The sequence below is a fragment of the Salvelinus sp. IW2-2015 genome, linkage group LG14 (genome assembly GCF_002910315.2).
Source record: "Salvelinus sp. IW2-2015 linkage group LG14, ASM291031v2, whole genome shotgun sequence".
Taxonomy (NCBI): Eukaryota; Metazoa; Chordata; class Actinopteri; order Salmoniformes; family Salmonidae; genus Salvelinus; species Salvelinus sp. IW2-2015.
This window is the reverse complement of record NC_036854.1, coordinates 38,999,716-39,022,156: the sequence shown is the minus strand read 5'-3', so window position 1 is coordinate 39,022,156 and position 22,441 is coordinate 38,999,716. Positions and strand designations below refer to the sequence as shown.

Below are 22,441 nucleotides of genomic sequence, written 5' to 3'. Positions count from 1 at the left end.
CCTCTTCCTCTCCCCTCATCTCTCCTCTCGTCTCTCTCTCTCCTCTCTTCTCTACTCTCTCTCTCATCTCTCTCTCCTCTCCCATCCTCTCCTCTCTCTCTTCCCCTCTCCTCTCTCTCTGCTCTCTCTCTCTCTCTTCTCATCTCCTCTCTTCCCTCTGTCTCTCTCTCTCCTCCTCCCACATCCCTCTCTCTCTCTCTCCTCTCTCTCCGCTCTCCCTCTCCCTCTCCTCTCTCTCTCTCTCTTCTCTCTCTCTCTCTCTCTCTCTCCTTCTCCCTCTCTCTCTTCTCTCTCTCTCTCTCTCCTCTCCCTATCTCTCTCTCCCCTCTCGCTCTCGCTCTCTCTCTCTCTCTCTCTCTCTCTCTCTCTTCTCTCTCTCGTCTCTCTCTCTCTCTCTCTCTCTCCTCTCTCCCTCTCCTCTCCTCCCGCTCGCCCTTCTTCGCTCTCGCTCTCTCTCACTCTCTCTCTCCTCTCTCTCTCTCTCTCCTCTCTCTCTCTCTCTCTCTCTCTCTCTCTCTCTCTCTCCCTCTCGCTCTCCTCTCCGCTCTCTCTCTCTCTTTCTCCCTCTGTCTTTTTCGCTCACTCCAGCCCATCCCTCTTTCTCTCTCCATCTCCATCTCTCTCTTTCAGTATGCCTGCAGGCTGTGTAAGCAGTGGCGGGAGACAGAGATGAGAGGCAGGCGAAAACTTCCAATTTAAAGATTTAAATCTTTAATGTGTTGTAATTCAAATGGCCCCTGCAAACAGCATGTCAGAAGAACTCCACAGAACTTTGTTGGAAAAAGAAGAGAGAGGGAGGGATTGAGGGAGGAAGTTGTATAGAGAATGAGAGAGAGATGGGGAGTGAGGAGGGAGAGAGAATGGGGAAGAGAGAGAGAGAATGGGGAGTGATGGAAAGAGAGGGAGTGAGAGGCAATGGGGGATTAGAACGAGAGAGAGAATGGGGAGGATGGAGAGAGAGAATGGGGAAGTAAAGAATAGGGAGTGATGGAGGAGAAAGGGGGGAGTAAGGTAAGAGAGAATGGGGAGTGATGGAGAGGAAAAGGGGAGTAAGTAGAGAGGAATGGGGAGTGATGGAGAGAGAAAGGGGGAGTAAGCGTAGAGAGAGAATGGGGAGTGATGGAGAGAGAAGGGGGGAGTAAGGTAGAGAGAGAATTAGTCCCCGATTAATAACTCACCTTTAGCTGTACATGGGGATTCTGTTCTTGTTCGTTATTACTGAGGTTCATGTTATGACTCCTAACAGCCCCTGGCTTTAAATTCATGTAACATACTGTATCATCAAACAAACTAGAAATAACGTCTGATGTAAAAACATGCCTACTGCCTTCTGACCCTTAATGTATTTTGATTTAGGCTCTATGCTTTTCAAATGGTCATGCAGGCTTTCAATAAGGTGAATTTATTGTGAAATAATACTTGAATATAGCAATATAAAGGAAAATAAAATGCATGAGATGCATACCATTTTCATTTTATCAGATACCCCTCCCTGCTCCTCCTCAATTATTTCCTTTACACATTCAGATTTCATATTGTCTTTCAATACTTGTTCTGACAATGACTTCCTCTCACAGCACGTGGACATGTGGTCATTTGACGTGTTTGCCCTGAATGACGCGAGTGGGGACCACGCGTTGAAATTCATATTCTACGAGCTGCTCACAAGATATGACCTCATCAATCGCTTCAAGGTAAGCTGATCAGAACAGGACCGCATCTCATTCTCTCCCACTCCCTTATCTACCCCCCTGTGGGCATTGATGAGTGACGTTCTTTTCAGTCGATTTTAATTCCATTGAATCAGAAGGTCTCAGAGGTTGTACGACTTATCTGGACCTGCATCACGAGGATATCAAAGTCTGTGTTGATAAATGCATAGCAACAAATACCCATTTAACCATTTTTGCTCAGGGAGAAGGGAATCAATTGCTTAAATAAAAATGTTCTCTCCTCCTCCCCTTCATCTTCACTGATTGGAAAATACTTGGCGAAAACAATATGGTTGAAGCTCATCATTAGGCCGGTCAACTATTTCAGATAGCTAAAATGAAGGACAGGAGGCGATGAGAGGAAGGAACTTTTTAAATGAGAAAAGCCAATCTGTGTAAGAGCCAGAATGAGAGATTTCCCTCAGGTCACTGGCTGAGCTCTGTTGTTTTCGTTTGTTGTTCAGATCCCTATCTCTGCCCTGGTGTCCTTTGTGGAAGCCTTGGAGGTGGGCTACAGCAAACATAAGAATCCCTACCATAACCTGATGCATGCTGCAGATGTCACTCAGACAGTACACTATCTATTGTTGAAGACAGGCATGGTGGTAAGAGACATTTTATTTTCATGTGTGTGTCTGCTTGCTTTACGTGCGTGTGCGTGCATGTGTGTGTGCGTGTTCCTCCTAAGGTGTGTGTGTGTCCACAGGAGGGTACCTGCAGTATTCTTGTTTGATTAAGTCTGACCCACACTCTATCAGCTGCATTTATGACGCCATGGAGGCAGTCAGTCAGCAGCTACCCTCCTGCCTGCAGGCCATGTCGTAGAGTCAGTCAGTCAGCTGCCACCCTCCTGCCTGCCAGGCTCTATATCGGTTGAGTCAGTCAGTCAGCTGCCACCCTCCTGCCTGCAGGCCATATCGTTGAGTCAGTCACAGCAGCCACCCTCCTGCCTGCAGGCCATGTCGTAGTCAGTCAGTCAGCTGCCACCCTCCTGCTGCAGGCCATGTCGTAGAGTCAGTCAGTCAGCTGCCACCCTCTGCCTGCAGGCCATATCGTTGAGTCAGTCAGTCAGCTGCCACCCTCCTGCCTGAGGCCATATCGTTGAGTCAGTCAGTCAGCAGCCACCCTCCTGCCTGCAGGCCATGTCGTAGAGTCAGTCAGTCAGCAGCTACTCCCTGCCTGCAGCCATGACAGTAGCGGTGTGTGGGTAGGGTAAAATCACTGGGGAAGCCAAGCCAGGAAAGAAAAGTCATATTATAACCTTCAGTATGTGTTGTGATAATTGCATTGTTTTCTCTATAACCTGTTTTAGTTCATGTCCCTTGCAACTGTGATATATAGGCCTAAGGCCGAGACAATAAGACAACACAATAAATTCAACCACACCTTTGTTTCATCACATAGAATGAAAAAAAACAGGTTGACTCACCCTACTTGTAGAGAAGCGCCAATGCCATCCTCCTCTCTTTCATGTTGCTGAAATGGTCTATGTCATACAGTGCACGCTTTTAGTTTGTGTTGTCCTGAATCAAATCAAATGTATTTATAAGGTCATTTTTACATCAGCAGATGTCACAAAGTGCTTATACAGAAACACAGCCTAAAACCCCAAACAGCAAGCAATGCAGATGTAGAAGCACGGTGGCTGGGAACAACTCCTTAGAAAGGCAGGAACCTAGGAAGAAACCTAGAGAGGAACCAGGCTCTGAGGGGTGGCCAGTCCTCTTCTGGCTGTGCCGGGTGGAGATTATAAGTACATGGCCCTTAAGGCCAGATCGTTGGCGACTTGGCTAAAATGCTTACTCTCTAGCCTAGCTTCCTTTCATGGGTAACAATTAGCCAACTAGTTATTAGCCTAACACATATAGCTAAATATTGAACTTCCATCCTCTCAGGCCAGAGGCACAATGTATGCATTTATGGCTGGATCAGAATTGGCACTATAATTATTGGCCAGTATGGAGAATTAAGTAAACTATTAAGTAAGTAAGTAATAGTTAAAATACAAAAGGGAAAATAAATAAACATAAATATCAGTTGTATTTACAATGGTGGTTGTTCTTCACTGGTTTCCCTTTTTCTTGTGGCAACAAGTCAAAAATCTTGCTGCTGTGATGGCAAACTGTGGTATTTCTCCCAAAAGATATGAGAGTTTATGAACATTTTTATTGTTTTTGAATTCTTTGTGGGCCTGTGTAATCTGAGGGAAATATGAAGCTCTAATATGGTCATACATTTGCCAGGAGGTTAGGAAGTGCATCTCCATTTCCCCTTACATTTGTGGGCAGTGTGCACATAGCSTGTCTTCTCTTGAGAGCCAGGTCTGCCTATGGCAGCCTCTCTCAATAGCAAGGCTATGCTTACTGAATCTGTACATAGTCAAAGCTTTCCTTAATTTTGGGTCAGTCACAGTGGTCAGGTATTCTGCCACTGTGTACTCTCTGTTTAGCGCCAAATAGCAGTTTTTTTGTTAATTATTTCCAATTTGTCAAATAATTATCTTTTCTCATGATTTAGTTGGGTCTAATTGTGTTGCTGTCCTGGGGCTCTGTTTTTGTGTTTGCGAACAGAGCCCCAGGACCAGCTTGCTTAGGGGACTCTTCTCCAGGTTTATTTCTCTGTAGGTGATGGCTTTGTTATGGAAGGTGTGCGAATTGCTTCTTTTTAGGTGGTTGTAGAATTTAACAGCTTTTTTCTGGATTTTGATAATTAGCGGGTATCGGCCTAATTCTGCTCTGCATGCATTATTTTGTGTTTTACGTAGTACACTGAGTATATTTTTGCAGTCTCAATTTAGTGTTTGTCTTATTTGGTGAATTCTTGGTTGGTGAGCAGACTCCAGATCTCACAACAATAAAGGGCAATTGGTGCTATAACTGATTCAAGTATTTTTAGCCAGATCCTAATAAGTGTGTCAAATGTTATGTTCCTTTTGATGGCCCATCTTGCATTGTCTCCCAGATTGTTCACAGCTTTGTGGAAGTTACCTGTGGCGCTGATGTTTAGGCTCAAGCTGCCTCCCTGTCTCACCCCATGTCCCTGTGGAAAGAAATGTGTTTGTTGTTTGCCAATTTGAACCGCACACTTGTTGTTTGTGTACATATATTTTTTATAATGTCATATGTTTTTTCCCATCACTGCTTTTCATCCATTTTTATAGCAGAACCTCATGCCAAATTGAGTTTAAAAAAACATTTGAAATCAACAAAGCATGAGAAGACTTTGCTTGTTTGTTTGTTTGTTTGTTAATTAGGGTGTGCAGGGTGAAAACGTGGTCTGTCGTACAGTAATTTGGTAAAAATCCAATTTGACATTTGCCCAGTACATTGTTTTCACTGAGGAAATGTAAGAGTCTGCTGTTAATAGTAATGCAGAGGATTTTACTAAGTTTGCTGTTGACACATATGCCACGGTAGTTATTGGGGTCAAATGTGTCTCCAATTTTGTGGATTGGGGTGATCTGTCCTTGGTTCCAAATATTGGGGAAGATGCCAGAGCTGAGGATGATGTTAAAAAGTTTAAGTATAGCCAATTGGAATTCGTGTCTGCATATTTTATCATTTAATTTAGGATACCATCAACACCCCAGGCCTTTTTGGGTTGGAGGGTTTGTATTTTGTCCTGTAGTTCATTTAATGTAATTGTAGAATCCAGTGGGATATGGTAGTCTTTAATAGTTGATTCTAAGATTTGTATTTTATCATGTATATGTTTTTGCTGTTTGTTCTTTGTTATAGGGCCAAAAAGATTGGAGAATTGGTTTATCCATATACATGTATCTCCGTTTTGGATAATAACTCTTTGTGTTGTTGTTTGTTTAGTGTTTTCCAAATTTCCCAGAAGTGGTTACATGCTATGGATTCTTCAATTACATTGAGCTGATATCTGACGTGCTGTTACTTCTTTTTCTGTAGTGTATTTCTGTATTGTTTTAGTGATTCACCATAGTGAAGGCAAAGGCTCAGGTTTTCTGGGACTCTATGTTTTTMGTTGGATKGGTTTCTCAATTTCTTTCATAGTTTTTTGCATTCTTCATCAAACCATTTGTTATTGTTGTTCATTTTCCTAGGCTGTCTGCTTTTTAAATATGATGGTGAAGCTGAGGGGCAAATATACTGCGAAGTTTACACCTTTACTATTACAGTGAAATGTTTTGTCCAGGAAGTTGTTGCTTTCTCTCTCCCCGCATCGCTCTCTCTCTGACCTCATGATATGCTCCCCACTGAGACTTCATTGATCCTGGTCCTGAGTTAATCTCTCCTGACTGTTGGGTATTCATTTCTGTCACCTCCCTGCTACCCGGTCATTAACCACCCAGTGATATGTAACTGTTTAATGGTCTTTCGGATGATTCATGGCTGATGATGTGTGGATGTGTGAATGATGATGTGAGGGGCAAGGGTTATGATCCATGAAAGATGTCATAGTCACCCTTGTAGCGGTTGGATTCCCATTGGTTTGATTCCAAATGTGCCGCTTACACATTGCCCCATTGGATCCTCATTGGTCCAATCAATGTGCTGGCAAAAGCATATTTGTTTTTTAGTATGTCCCCACTCAGGGGTGGCATAGATTTTGTCCCAAATGGTGCCCTATTCCTTACATACTGTAGAGCAATACTTTTAACCAGAGCCCTATATGCCCTTGTAAAAAGTAGTGCACTACAAAGGGAGTAGGGTGTCATTTGGGAAGAAACCATAGCCTGGCTGGGTGCCCGAAATGACAGCTTGGTTTTTGGAGCTCTCTCTCTGACACCTTTAAATCCACAGGAAAGCCTGTAAAACTGTCAACAGGGTTTATGAGTTGCTGGAATCATCACTGTTATCAAAATGTGGATGCAGCACATTCATAATAACCATAAAGCCGCTGTCTCTGTCATAAACTCATTTCAAATTGCCAACAAATGCCGTAAAATCAACTTTTACTGCTTAGAGCCTGCATATTAAGACATGAAATCATGTAAAAGCAAGTGTGAGTTAATAAAGCTATGAAGGACAGTGTAAAAAGAGAAGAGTAATTGTAGTTTACAAAAAGGATTAAGGGGCAATCAGCGGTAGCTACATCATTTTTTACTTTTAATACATACTTATTGATTATTGAAGATTATAACTTAAAAATGTACCCTGTCAAAATCCAAAATCGAAGTTTGTTTTACTCCAATGTTTGTTAGCAAAGTAAATGTAAACAAACTCTATATAACCTCAAAGCATGGTTAACACTAGAACCGCTGATGCTCAGAGGGTCATTCTGACTGCAACATTCTAACAGTGTAATTAATACATTTCATAGATGCTATCCTTTAAATAATAATTTGGTTGTGTTCATGAAGGTGTTAGGTAACATTAGAATGCATTTCCCCCCCATTTCAAATAACAAAATAGCATTTTCATTAGTCTATGTTACTGTAGGCTGTATGTAAAATAAAAAAACACAAAAATTAAACTGTTCAATAAGTAGTATTTGTGGAGTGCCTTTGTTACAACTATGAAACAGAAACCATATGTGTTTGAACATGGTAACAACCACAAAGACCCATGCTAGGTCAGCAAAATGCGTGGTCAAATGATGAAAACAGTAGCCTAAACATCATCATAAGGGTCAAGTGTGCTTGATAAATAGTTCAAATCAGCCCAAATGATATTATAATGAACATAAGTTTCGATATGACAGCTTGTGCTTAAATGGTCTGTGTTTACACGCAATGGCATTAGTTGGATTTCATTTAGCGGTTATCTCTTGTCCTAACAGTAGACACAAATCTTTGCCACTTTCACTGTCTTGACACACTTCAAACAAACACATCGCTAGCAGGTGACACGGGTTTCTTGGTTTCTGTTCTTTCTGCATCTTGCCTCACGCAAAGGCTCGCGTGGAATCTTTGTTGCTGCCTTGGCGCTCATATATCTCTCATGTAGCCCGTATGCTAGACTCATGTTCAAGTCTTCCATGGGCATGGTGCTGTTCATGAACTGCTTAAACAGCTTAAACAATACACATGTTGATAACAGCTAAATCAAGCATGTTGTAGAACGCCGCAACAGGCCAGCGTGCCATCTGATCCAAAACATCCACACCTACTTAGGAACCAAAATAGAGGAGAAAACATTATGATTATTTTCCCATAGGAAAAACAACATGTGTTATAAAGAAGAGCATAATGCATTGCATAAGGTTATCTACAGTATATTGGCCTATTGTCACGACTGTCGTTCAAGGAAGACCAAGGTGCAGCGTGGTGAGCGGACATACTTTTATTATAATGATGTCGCCAACAAAACAATAAACATAGAAACGGCCGTGAAGCTTAACTTGGGCTATAATGCCCCTAACAAAGTCAACTACCCACACCCAAAGGAGGGAAAAAGGGCTACCTAAGTATGATTCCCAATCAGAGACAACGATAGACAGCTGTTCCTGATTGAGAACAAACAAAGTCAACTACCCACACCCAAAGGAGGGAAAAAGGGATACCTAAGTATGGTTCCCAATCAGAGACAACGATAGACAGCTGTCCCTGATTGAGAACCATACCCGGCCAAAACATAGAAATAAAGAAACATACCTAGAGACACCTATGGTGATGCATATTATGTAATATTGCCATACCTTTGGTTGTATTGCAAAATATGATCAGTTTTTCCTTTATTGTGTCCCTGTCGATGGCAATTGTCGGATGCATGTGATCATGACAGAAACATTCTTTCTTGCTTTGCATTGGTATAGTGTGAGTGTTGCTTGTCATTCTTCACCGCCTTTTAGGGGTACAACGGCTGTGCAGGTGCCTTATTTTGAAGAGGGAGCTCCCGTCTCGCTTTGTTCATGGTGGCGACTAGGCTTGTTTTATTTGCTACATGACAGTGAAGTGAAGAAATTGTCCAAGGTGACATTCTAACCTTGCCAACGTAAGGTTCCACAAGCCTCATCACCACATTCTCCAACACTCGCTCACCTGCTGTCCCATTTTGATCTTTCCAAACGGTGCCTTCCCTTCCTTCCTGTCTACTGTTCATTGGTGGTGGCGCAACGTACAGTTCTGGCTTTTTTAGGCCTCCGGGGTGTAGGTTTAGGCTGAGGCTCAGAATCAGAAGAGTAATCACATGTTATGATGAATTTCTTCCCCACCATCTGAGTTGTTTTTCAGCTATTGTAGCAGCGCTAACACAGCATGGGCATCCATTCATCTTGCTCTTCTTACCATTGTAAATTATGTACGCTCTCACTGTGTACTACAAGTAGGTTGAAGTAGACTGATAAGACTGCTTTGGATTTGTGGACTGATATAGGGTACATACCATTTTGAGATTATCATTTGAATATACCAATACAATAGAATGGCCACCTTTTCTTCATTCATAATTGGTGATTACATAATTATGGATTCTCCGCTTCTCCTCGCTCAACAACTCACCCATTCCCCCCTTTCTCCCCCATCATACTTTACCTAATTTATTAAGCTGTTGTTTTATGTGTGAAATTAGTTTGGGTATAGTCTAGGTTCAGTTTCTAGGCAATTACAGGGTGATTATGAACCGGACACTTTTGGGAGAATGAGCGGAGCAGGCCCTACTGTCTGTAGAAGGGACAAAGTGGAAAACCATTCACATAACGACATGCCTTCCTAAAACTGGTTTTAACTTCAGTTCTGTTATAATATTACGATTCTAATAAGGCAGTGTTATATAGACTTATTCTGGAAAAGTTAAGGATGGAGGGGGGCTTGATAAATACATTAATTATGAGCAGTCAAAGACTGCTTTAGCGATTCTAGTTTTAAAACTATTATTTGGATATTTTGGATGGTCAGTCCTTGCATCCATAGCTCTATCTATGGGAAAATCTAAATACATACTCCTTGCATCCTCTCTCCTCCTCTTCTTCTGAAAACCCAAGGAGAGAAGGTCAAAGGGGAGGGACCTCTGGCTTTCTCATCTAATGGGTTTTGAGAAGGAGACGAGGAGAGAGGAAGCAAGGAGTTTGCAATTGAGATCTTCCTTATGAATCTGAGAGTGACTACAATTCTCCAGCCCATCCCTAACCTTTAAAAAAAAATCTATTTCATCACAGAAATATAACAACATTACTGCTACTGTTACTTCTGTACAACAGACATTTTGGAGTAATGGAAACAGTCAGGGAGAGAACCAAATCTAATATTCTTCTTGTATTACAGAACCAGGACAGCCTAGCAGAAAATGTTGCTTTGTGAGAAGGGAACTTTAATAAGTACTCATTTAATTTATAACATTAGATATCAACTAATGTCTCTCAGAGGAGGCTGTGGGGGAGCTATAGGAGGACAGGCTCATTGCAATGGCAGGAATGGAGTTATTGGAACGGAGTCAAACGTGGTTTCTATATGTTTGATGTGTTTGATACCGTTCCATTTATTCCATTCCAGACATTACAATGAGCCTGTCCTCCTATAGCTCCTTCCACCAGCCTCCTCTGATGTCTCTCTATGCAAACATATTCAATATTCAATTAAAGGGATACTTTGGGATTTTGGCAATGATGCCCTTTATCTACATCCCCAGAGTCAGATGAACCAGTGGATACCATTGTTATACCTCTGTGTCCAGTATGAAGGAAGTTAGAGGTAGTTTCGCAAGCCAATGTTAAGTAACGTTAGCGCAATGACTGGAGTCTATGAGTAACTGCTAGCATGCTAGTAAACACCCACAGACTTCCAGTCATTGTGCTAATTGCCAAAATCTGAAGTATCCTTTCAAAGAGTAAAAACTGTTTTGTCTGGTTTTATGTATGACTGGGGGAAGATTGTGAAGCTTACATAGATTTGTTTTTCTAAGGTGTGTGGCAAGCAGGCGAAGTGAACATGTCACTTATGATTAACGTTACAATGCATCAGCATCAGCAGCAGCATCAGCTTCTGAAATGTTTTTCCCAGTTGTTTGTTCTCTCCAAATTGCCTTTATCACCTCTTGCTTTCCTCGTTCTACAAATTGTATCCTTCTCTCTCTCTCGTCTCTCTGTCTCTCTTCTCTCTCTCTCTCTCTCTCTCTCATCTAGAACGGCTGACTGAACTGGAGATCTTTGCCATGATCTTGCTGCTGCGGTCCATGATTACGAACACACAGGGACCACTAACAACTTTCATATCCAGACCAGGTAATATACTATGACAGCCGTAACACAGGCAGAAAAATAGCACTCAGTAAGGGGAGAGAAAGCAGGCTGGGGCAGCGAAACAGGGATGGGAACTCATTGTTATGCATTAGAGAGGGGATGATTAAAAAACCGTGAATGGCAGTTCTATTCTAATCCTCCTCTGCCTTGTGACCGCGACCATTGTTGATCCTAATCCTCAAAGCACAACAAGTTCTAATTAATCGCAAAACTCTCTGACATTTCTTTAGGTATGAGTTTTTATGCAAAACAGGTCATTATAAGCTACAGTGTATGTAAACTGCATGAAGTACCGTATAGATCAACTCAAATGTGATGATAATAAACCATGTATTGGATTAGAGCAGGGGCTTTATATTTACCACATTGAATATAATTACTAGAACGGACTTTCCCTTCAATCAAACTATTTCTATGGTTTACCCTCTCCTAACTGTGTTGTCTCAGGTCAGGCACGGCCATCTTGTATAATGACCGTGCAGTTCTGGAGAACCACCATGTGAGTGCTGCCTACCGCCTCCTACAGGACGATGACGAGATGAACATCCTCCTCAACCTGTCCAAAGACGACTGGAGGTAGGCGAGACTCAGAGAGTCATGGGCCCTGGTGGTAGCAAGGCCGTGCACAGACCTTTTGGGTGGCATGCTCAACAAAAAAAAGGGCACATCTCCTAAACAACTCCCAAAACCGCGGTCAGAGACTGTTGAGAAATTATTAGTTTGATTATTTCATTACATAAAAGCAATTGGCAAAATAGATGCTATTGTTGTATAATTTGCTAGGATTTGGTTAACATGCTTTGTGTGTCATTGAGAAGAGGGTAAAGCAGCCAATCTGATGAGTTAAGTATTTTGTAAAACTATTTTTGACTGCAATAAAGGCTGCCCTTATTAACAATAACCAACAGAATTCCAGTCAAAATAGAAGATTATAATAATACTGTAGCCTACCATTACTATTTCCAACCCAACACCATTTTCGCCTCTATCGTGTATATCCTATACAGTCTGAAGATTTGATCCAGTGGAAGAAGTTTTTGAGGAGCAGGGAGGTTAAGATCACTTCAGGAATACATATTCTGCTCTACACTATCTTCTAATATGACAGGAATGAGAGCAAAGGAATAGAATATTGTGAGAAATACTGTAGCCACAATTACTATACCCTATATTGCTTTACTATAGCCTACCAATTACCCAGTAAAGAGAGCATGGTGATCACTGATAATGTTCTTAGCAAGCAGACTAATTAGGCTACCATATGCTACAGTTAACAAATGGCTAGCTAATTACTAGATTAGCCTTCTTTTTACAGATTGTGATTTATCACCAATGCTCTTAAATAATAACTTCATAATCTAATATCCCTAATCTTATAACTCATAGTATAATTTCATAATTATGTCATTTAAAAGAATTGCATATTTCATAACTATATAGTCATGTAACACAGATCTATTAGCTACATGCTTTGCTTAACATCATTAAAATATGTATTTTGTTTGCAAATAATTTATTGTCATAAAACATTATGATGACGATGAACGTACACTATTTAATATTCATGATAATGGCTGACTGGCCAGTGGCTTGTGTGGTTATTTTAGTATGCTATCATTATATGGGGGCTAGCTAGCTACAGACTACCTGTGTTGCTCCTTCCCTCCCTGACACATCTATCCCGGCTGAAGGGATGGAGTTGAGTCTGAGGGTCGGTGATGCAGCCTCTTCTCTCTTTCTGTGTCTCTGCTGCACGTAAGCCTATCAGCCAACCAGACTGGATTGTTAGCAGGTCACTCACGCTGTTAAACCGCTCAATTATGCTGCTGTGGCAGTGGTATTGATATTCAAACTAGCTAGGTACACTCTTAGAAAAAAGGGTTCCAAAAATGTTCTTGATTGTCCCCATAGGAGAACCCATTTTGGACAGCACAGAGGGTGTTACATGGAAGGGTACACAGAGGGTTCTACATGGAACCCAAAAGGGTTATCTCGAACCAAAAATAGTTCTTCAAAAGGTTCTCTATGAGGACAGCCAAAGAACCCTTTTAAGGTCTAAGAGTGTAGCTAGTTATACACTGAACTCGAGCGGTGACCACAGGGGGCCAATTTAAGAAGACTTGCAGGCAGCGGGTTCAGATCAGAAAAACAACGACAAAATTTTTGGGAAATTATACCAACATACAAAGAGCACTTTGGAGACTGGAAGTGCAAAGGGGCAGGTGCTCTGCACAGGTAGTGCATTATCTGTGTACGTGCCTGGGTGATTGAGATGGTGTTGGCCACAGACATGCCTGCTTCTCTCTCTAACCTACCTCTAACCTGTCTGTCCACTCCTCTCTCTAACCTACCTCTAACCTGTCTGTCTGCTCCTCTCTAACCTACCTCTTACCTGTCTGTCCACTCCTCTCTCTAACCTACCTCTTACCTGTCTGTCTGCTCCTCTCTCTAACCTACCTCTAACCTGTCTGTCTGCTCCTCTCTCTAACCTACCTCTTACCTGTCTGTCTGCTCCTCTCTCTAACCTACCTCTAACCTGTCTGTCTGCTCCTCTCTCTAACCTACCTCTAACCTGTCTGTCTGATCCTCTCGCTAACCTACCTCTAACCTGTCTGTCTGATCCTCTCTCTAACCTACCTCTAACCTGTCTGTCTGATCCTCTCTCTAACCTACCTCTAACCTGTCTGTCCACTCCTCTCTCAACCTACCTCTAACCTGTCTGTCTGCTCTCTCTAACCTCCCTTACCTGTCTGTCTGATCCTCTCTCTAACCTACCTCTAACCGTCTGTCTGATCCTCTCTCTAACCTACCTCTAACCTGTCTGTCTGATCCTCTCTAACCTACCTCTACCTGTCTGTCTGATCTCTCTCTAACCTACCTCTAACCTGCCTGTCTGATCCCTCTCTTTTACTACCTCTAACCTGTCTGTCTGCTCCTCTCTCTAACCTACCTCTAACCTGTCTGTCCACTCCTCTCTCTAACCTACCTCTAACCTGTCTGTCTGATCCTCTCTCTTAACCTACCTCTAACCTGCCTGTCTGATCCTCTCTTTTATCTACCTCTAACCTGTCTGTCTGCTCCTCTCTCTAACCTACCTCTAACCTGTCTGTCTGTCCACTCCTCTCTCTAACCTACCTCTAACCTGTCTGTCCACTCCTCTCTCTAACCTACCTCTAACCTGTCTGTCTGATCCTCCCTCTTATCTACCTCTAACCTGCCTGTCTGATCCTCTCTTTTATCTACCTCTAACCATGTCTTTCCATCTGTCTGTCTGTCTGATCCTCTCTCTAAAATGTTTGTATGTCTCCCCCTCTCGTAGAGAGCTACGGGCGCTGGTGGTAGAAATGGTCCTGGCCACGGACATGTCCTGTCACTTCCAACAGATCAAGGCCATGAAGAACTTCCTCCAGCAGCCAGAGGCGTGAGTGACTCTTATTTAGCTCTATAATTATCTAGACCAATATATCTAAAATAGCACTCTATTCACTATAGTAGACTATAGTGCCAGTTCAGATTACTCCCCACACATTTGTCCTAAACCATAGCCTGCCCTACCATAAATGCACTAATTGATACCAAAAATACAATAACCCCAAGCTGCTGTCTCTCTGATCAAATATCCAAAAGACCAATATTGCTGAGACATGTTTGTTGTTTTCTTAGACTTCTGTTGACTTCTGTTATAGTCTCTCTGGACTCTTGTTTCTTGCAATCTTCTCTGCTTCTCTGCTTGGTTGAAAGAATGACGCCGGAAGGGATGGCTGACGTTTTACGGGCTCCTAACCAATTGTGCTATTTTGTTAGTTTTTTTGCGTTGTTTGTAACTTATTCTGTACATAATGTTGCTGCTACCATCTCTTATGACGAAAATAACTTCTGGACATCAGAACAACGATTACTCACCTTGAACTGGACGAAGAGCTTTTCTTTAACGAGTCCGACGCGAACGGGCCCAAATCCCAGTCATTTGCGTGAAGAAAAGATGGGGAAAAAGGGGGTAAAGGTCGGGCTGCCTTCTGACAATTCATACAAGAGTGAGTAAACCTCCACTACCATCCGTTCTATTGGCCAATGTGCAATCATTGGAAAACAAAATGGATGATATACGATCAAGACTACTCTACCAACGGGAAAATAAAAACTGTAATATCTTATGTTTCATCGAGTCGTGGCTGAACGACGACGTGGATAATATAGACCTGGCGGGATTTTCCATGCACCGGCATGACAGGACAGAGAAGCTACGTCTGGTAAGATGAGGAGCGGGGGTGTGTGTCTATTTGRCAATAACAGCTGGTGAGCGATGTCTAATATTAAATAGGTCTCAATGTATTGCTCGCCTGAGGTAGAGTACCTGATGATAAGTTGTAGACAACACTATCTACCAAGAGAGTTCTCATCTGTATTATTCGTAGCCATCTATTTTCCACCACAAACCGGTGCTGGCACTAAGACCACACTCAAGGATCGGTATGAGGCTATAAGCAAACAATAAAATGCTCATCCAGAAGCGGCGCTCCTAGTGGCCGGAGACTTTAATGCAGGACAACTTAAATCAATTTTACCTAATTTGGTCACATGTGCAACCAGAGGAAAAAAACCTCTAGACCACCTTTACTACACACACAGAGACGCATACAAAGCTCTCCCTCGCCCTCCATTTGGCAAATCTGATCTGATTCCTGCTTACAAGCAAAAACTAAAGCAGGAAGTACCAGTGACTCGCTCAATACGGAAGTGGTTAGATGACGCAGATGCTACYCTACAGGACAGTTTTGCTAGCACAGACTGGAATATGTTCCAGGATTCATCCAATGGCATTGAGGAGTATACCAACTCAGTCATCGGCTTCATCAATAAGTACATCGATGACGTCATCCCCACAGTGACCGTACGTACATATCCCAACCAGAAGCCATGGATTACAGGCAACATCCGCATCAAGCTATCGGAACATTAATCCGGACGCTTGCAAGAAATCACGCTACGCCCTCAGACGAACCATCAAGCAGGCAAAGCGTCAATACAGGATTAAGATTGAATCCTACTACACCGGCTCTGATGCTCGTCAGATGTGGCAGGGCTTGAAAACTATTACGGACTACAGAGGGAAACCCAGCTGCGAGCTGCCCAGTAACGCAAGCCTACCAGACGAGCTAAATGCCCTGTGTGCTCGCTTCGAGGCAGGCAACCCTGAAGCATGCATGAGAGCATCAGCTGTTCCAGACGACTGTGTGATAACGCTCTCAGCAGCCAATGTGAGCCAGACCTTTAAACAGATCAACATTCACAAAGCCGCGGGGCCAGACAGATTACCAGGACGTGTACTCAAAGCATACGTGGACCAACTGGCAAGTGTATTCATTGACATTTTCAACCTCTCCCTGACCAAGTTTGTAATACCTACATGTTTCAAGCAGACCACRACAGTCCCTGGGCCCAAGGAAGTGAAGGTAACCTGCCTAAATTATTACCGTCCCGTAGCACTCACGTTGGTAGCCATGCGCTTTGAAAGGCTGGTTATGGCTCACATCAACAGCATCATCCCGAATACCCTAGACCCACTCCAATTTGCATACCATGCCAACAGATCCACAGATGATGTAATCTCAATTGCACTCCACACTGCCCTTTCCAACCTGGACAAAAGGAACACCTATGTGAGAATGCTAATCATTGACTACAGCTCAGCGTTCAACACCATAGCGCCCACAAAGCTTATCACTAAGCTAAAGACCCTGGGACTAAACACCTCCCTCTGCAACTGGATCCTGGACTTCCTAATGGGCCGCCCCCAGGTGGTAAGGGTAGGCAACAACACGTCTGCCACGCTGATCCTCAACACTGGGGCGCCTCAGGGGTGCGTGCTTAGTCCCTTCCTGTACTCCCTGTTCACCTATGACTGCGGCCCACTGCATCACGGGGGCCAAGCTTTCTGCCATCCAGGACCTATATATACTAGAGGAAAGTCCAAAAAATGGCCAAAGACTCCAGTCACCCAAGTCATAGACTGTTCTCTCTGCTACCGCACGGCAAGCAGTACCGGAGCGCCAAGTCTAGGACCAAAAGGCTCTTTAACAGCTTCTACCCCCAAGCCATAACACTGCTGAACAATTAATCAAATGGCCACCCGGATTATTTACATTGACCCTCGCATTTGTTTTTACACTGCTGCTACTCGCTGTTTATTATCTATGCATAGTCACTTTACCCCTACCTACATGTACAAATGACCTTGTCTAACCTGTATCCCTGCACATTGACTCGGTACCGGTACCCCCTGTCTATGGCCTCATTATTGTTATTTTATTGTGTTACTTTTATTGTTTTTTACTTTAGTTTATTTGGTAAATATTTTCTTAAACCCTTTCTTGAACTGCATTGTTGGTTAAGGGCTTGTAAGTAAGCATTTCACGGTAAGGTCTACCTATGCCTGTTGTATTTGGCGCATGTGGCGCATTTGATTTAATTTGCTCTACACTGTTTTTCTCTGTAGGATTCTCAAGCCCAAGGCCTTATCACTGATTCTGCACACAGCTGACATCAGCCACCCGGCCAAGAACTGGGATCTGCACCACAGGTGGACCACATCACTCCTGGAAGAGTTTTTCAGACAGGTCAGTCTATACTAACCCCTTACCCCAGATCTCTAACCCCTGACCCTTAACACCTAAAACTTCACCCTAAACCCTAACCACCACTTGCGCACCATTAAGAATGCTGATATAGATCAGGGGGACCTGATCCAAGATCAGCACTCCTACTCTGACAGACTTCATGAATGTGGACCCTGGTCAGATAGGTGTGGGACAAGGTCCAGTGTATCTAGTCCGATACGTAGTGCTGGCATCTTCCTAATCCTACTACCTTCCCAAATAAAACAGTGTGATGATCCCACTATTTTAATCCTAATCAGTCTGGTTTTCATTCCTTCCTTGCTCAACACTAATCCCATTAATCTGATACTAGACTACCACTCCTCTCGCAAGACAAGAAGCAGATGTCCAAATAGTGAAACCTGAAAAATCTGCACTTCTGAATGTCACATTGTCGAGTCATTATTTATAAGAGATATTGGACAGTAATTTCACAAGGTATTTCACAAGGACATCCAATTTCTTTAAACAAAAGGAGGATATTACTCTTTATGAATTGCATAAATTACATCTGTCATCYTTATGAATATAAAGTGACAATGAGTAATATAGCTGTTCTTGAAAATTCTAAACATATTTAAAAAATGGAATACATTATAAAATTGCATTGGATATTAACAAGAGCATGAAGAAATTTACCCGGAGTCAACCAACAGAGAATCCGATCCCGATTTTCTATTAGGTGTGATTTTAAAGTAGGGATATCCTCCCCATTACCATTACATGCTAATTAACACCACACTCTGTTCTGTGAAAATGAAATTAGCCGGTAGAGTGTGGTCTCTTTCTAGAATTTGAAAAAATGATGCGTCCCATAGGCCTCTGGTCAAAAGTAGTGCACTACATAGGGAACAGGAGYGTGCTATTTGGAACGAAGCCATGGTGAAATGTAATCAGTTCATTCCCAGGTGCTGCTCCACTAATCATATTAATAGAAATGTCAAGTATAATGAATGACCAGGACATACCAATATTTTTTTACCATACATAGATTTCCTTTTCTTAAATTGGCTCCTTTGATGTTGTTCCCTTCAGCCCAACTGACAAGGTTGATTTTTAGGGGAAGTGAACAGTACTGGGAGATAGAAGTAGAGTGGAGAGAACAAACTGGGGTGTAGTCACCTAGGATAGAGGCTGTTTAACATTCAAATGACAGTTGTAGTTTTTTTCTCTCTGCTGGGGCCAGTAATAAATACCCCTACTTAGGGTTGCAAAGTTCCCCAAAATTCCCAAGTTTTCCAGAAGTAATGGTAAGAGAATTCCGGATTCACTGCTTATTGTCTTCTGACTCCGGAAATCTAGAATTTTGGAAAGCATTTTGGAAAGCCAATATCTTTGGTATGAAGTACACGTACGCTGTGAGGGACTGCATTCCTCCACACATAAAGACTCAGAAGCAGTGTTCACTGTGGTCATGTTGTGTTCTCAGGGGGATAAAGAAGCAGAGCTGGGCCTGCCCTTCTCTCCTCTGTGTGACCGAAAGTCAACCATGGTGGCCCAGTCTCAAATTGGTGAGTCAGTGTAACATTGTTGTATACACAGTTCTAGATAGATAGATAGATAAATAGATAGATAGATAGATAGATAGATAGATAGATAGATATGGTGAGTCAGTGTAACATTGTTGTATACACAGTTCTAGATAGATAGATAGATAAATAGATAGATAGATAGATAGATAGATAGATAGATAGATAGATAGATAGATAGATAGATAGATAGATATATAGATAGATAGATAGATAGATAGATAGATAGATAGATAGATAGATAGATAGATAGATAGGTGGTATAATCTCAGTGGTTCTATATGTTCTCATTCCTCAGGATTTTTGATTTCATCGTGGAGCCCACATTCACAGTCTCTCAGACATGACAGAGAAGATTGTGACGCCACTGATCGACGAGGCGTCTCGTTCCGGCCTGGCTGGGTTCAGACGCTCCAGGTGACACTGTAACACACTGACCTTATTACACACACACACACGGATCACACATACTGTACACACACATTCAAAATGTGATATATCAATTTCTTGAAATGTTTGTAAATGAACGTGAGCACACATCTTTGTGAAACAGATAGAGCTATTATTTGTTCATCTTACCATGTTTCAAAATATATTGCAATATATTGTTTTGTGGCGAAACGCTATGTATCCAGAGGTAAAAAACGTATGTATGTGAAGTAAATAAACGCTATGTATCCCGAGGTAAATAACGCTATGTATCCGAGGTAAATAAACATTTATCCAGAGGTAAATAAACGCTATGTATCCAGAGGTAAAAAACGCTATGTATGTCAGAAGTAAATAAACGCTATGTATCCAGAGGTAAATAAACACCATTTATCCAGAGGTAAATAAACGCTATGTATCCAGAGGTAAATAAACGCTATGTATCCAGAGGTAAATAAATGCTATACAGCAGAGCTCCAATAGAAAAGGTATCCAGATTGGGTTTTAAACAGTTAAATGATCAATTATCACATAAGTAAATATTTTAAAAATCTATTTGTTTCAACTGTATTGTGCCTATCACATAGCCAATATATTGTATCCAGAGGGTGAACAATGTGTGTTTTCCTTTTGGACATTTAAGCAACTAGAATTTGTAACTGTCATGTAGGCTAAATACATCAAAATGCTCGTTCTGTTAACGGGAGCTAACATGGCTGCCATATACTGTAATGTTGTAGCAAAGATTTTCATAACCAACTCAAGATAGACCCCAGCCTGTCGTTTCCAATGGGAGCAAATTAATCATAGTGGGCATAACAAGGAGCTGGGCAGAGCCAAGCACAAGCTAGCGAGAGCCTATTGGCCGTTCTAGCATGTATTTGCATATTTCCATTAGGGAACGTTTACTCTGTGAAGTGCACGTGTCCACGAAACTTAGTCCACTGTTCGTAGCAGATTTTAGTTTTGGAAACAGAAAAACTGTATTGAGATCAAATGTTTCATTGATGAGAAAATTAGCAGAATGTTGGCCAAAATCCATCTTGCTCCATCTTCTCGCACTGCCAATACCGGCCACTGGGTTTCCTCTCACCACCATATTTGGAAGTGAGTGGAAACACCAATCAGATGCTTCACATTTATACATCTAGTGAAATATCTGTCTCATTGTTCTATCTGTGGTTGTAGTGTCGTGTAAATGCATAATAATGCAGAAACCTCAATGTCCCAACTCTCATGAAACTCTAAACAGATGGTACTGAATGTAGCACATTTTGGTCAGAAACTGTGTTGGATATCACGTTTTGCAAAGAAACACATTCTAAAGCATATCTAAAGTAAATGTTTTAAAAGCATGATAACAGCCATAACTCATACACATTGAAAGGGACCCATATACATTTATTTCAGATTTAAAAAAAATGCAAACGTGAAAAATGTGTGTTTATCATATTTTGGAATCAAACCCTTCATGTTTACCCTGTACATCACGTGTATTGGTCAAGTGAGTGATGATGATATACTGCAGGTGAATCATACTGATGTTATTTAGAGTGCAACCAAGCAGACAGATGTGAAGATGACATGCTCATCATATGTCTTGGCGAATCTATAACATAATTTAAAATCTCATCCTTTATATGACTCCTAGGGAGATGAAATAAACATGGAAAAACATATATTGACACATCAGAGACTGGGCTGTTCTTCAGATACAGATTGCATCCCAAATTCCACTCTATTCCCTACATACTGTGTAGTGCACTACTTTCGATCTGAGCCCTATGGGCCCTGGTAAAAAGTAGTGCACTATGTAGGGAATAAGGTGCTATTTGGGATGTGAACGCAGTGATGCTCTAAAAATAACAAGCCGGGGGTCCTCCAGTCGTCTGTCTAATGATAACTAAATGAAGCTGAACAACATGTCAGCTGGTATGAGTAATTATAATCTAATTTCCTGCCCGAGGCTCTATGGCTGTGTCTCCACTGACTGGTCTCTGTCACGTATGGCTGTGTGTGTGTGTGTGTGTGTGTGTGTGTGTGTGTGTGTGTGTGTGTGTGTGTGTGTGTGTGTGTGTGTGTGTGTGTGTGTGTGTGTGTGTGTGTGTGTGTGTGTGTGTGTGTGTGTGTGTGTGTGTGTGTGTGTGGGTAAGTGGCGGAAATAATAAAATAAAATACTTCTCGTCACTCAAAGTACTAGTAGTCTTATGGCTGTACACATCAGCTGTAGTTTCCTGGAATGCATTACTCCTTTTCATCTCTGTTTTAGTCAGTCTGAGTGAGACACACTAAGAGTCAACAGACACATTAAGAGAGACAGTGTTATCAGTTAGAATAGAGTAAATGGTCTGGGATAATACGTCCATGGTGACTAGGTGACAGCCAGTGTCTGGTGGTTGAAGAGGACATGCTGATTGTAGCACTTAGTAATCTCTCCATTCTCTTTATTCTCTTTATTCTGCTCTTTAATGGTCATCCATTATGGACCATGTTGCTGTACTTTTTATCATGCAAACACTACATTGTGCCATTTATTCACACACTGATAGGCTTCATACTGAGTCTAGATCAGCTCTTAAAGGCCCAGTGCAGTCAAAAACATCATTTTGCTCTGTTTTATAGACACTCGCCGGCCAGTTTAATAGGTACACATATCTAGTTACACCTATCTGAAATGCCCAGGAGGGCGTCCGTTTCTGAGATACTGGATCTGGCGCGCCTGGCACCGATGATCTTACCACGCTCAAAGTTGCTTAGGTCACTCGTTTGCCCGTTCTAATGTTCAATCGAACAGTAACTGGATGCGATCCATTTTTGTGAACGGGTTGTGTACCTAATAAACTGGCCAGTGAGTGTATATTTCCACACTATGTGGTTGGAATAATACTGTTAAATTGTGAAAATGATAATAACGCTCTTTTAGTGTAAGAACTGTTTGAAACAACAGCCTGTTTTTGTGGGATAGAGTTTT

General features: G+C 42.0%; 1 protein-coding gene across 1 annotated transcript in view; it reads left to right on the top strand.

The window, feature by feature from the left end:
* pde1ca (phosphodiesterase 1C, calmodulin-dependent a) overlaps nucleotides 1–22,441 on the top strand; it is a 118,854-nt gene that overhangs the window by 77,955 nt on the left and 18,458 nt on the right. Inside the window, 11 exon segments of the mRNA XM_024000569.2 lie at nucleotides 1,578–1,694; nucleotides 2,177–2,314; nucleotides 2,574–2,580; nucleotides 10,743–10,772; nucleotides 10,775–10,838; nucleotides 11,304–11,432; nucleotides 14,176–14,277; nucleotides 17,353–17,473; nucleotides 18,942–19,027; nucleotides 19,340–19,371; nucleotides 19,374–19,458. Of these exon segments, the coding sequence (XP_023856337.2) occupies nucleotides 1,578–1,694; nucleotides 2,177–2,314; nucleotides 2,574–2,580; nucleotides 10,743–10,772; nucleotides 10,775–10,838; nucleotides 11,304–11,432; nucleotides 14,176–14,277; nucleotides 17,353–17,473; nucleotides 18,942–19,027; nucleotides 19,340–19,371; nucleotides 19,374–19,458 (911 nt within the window).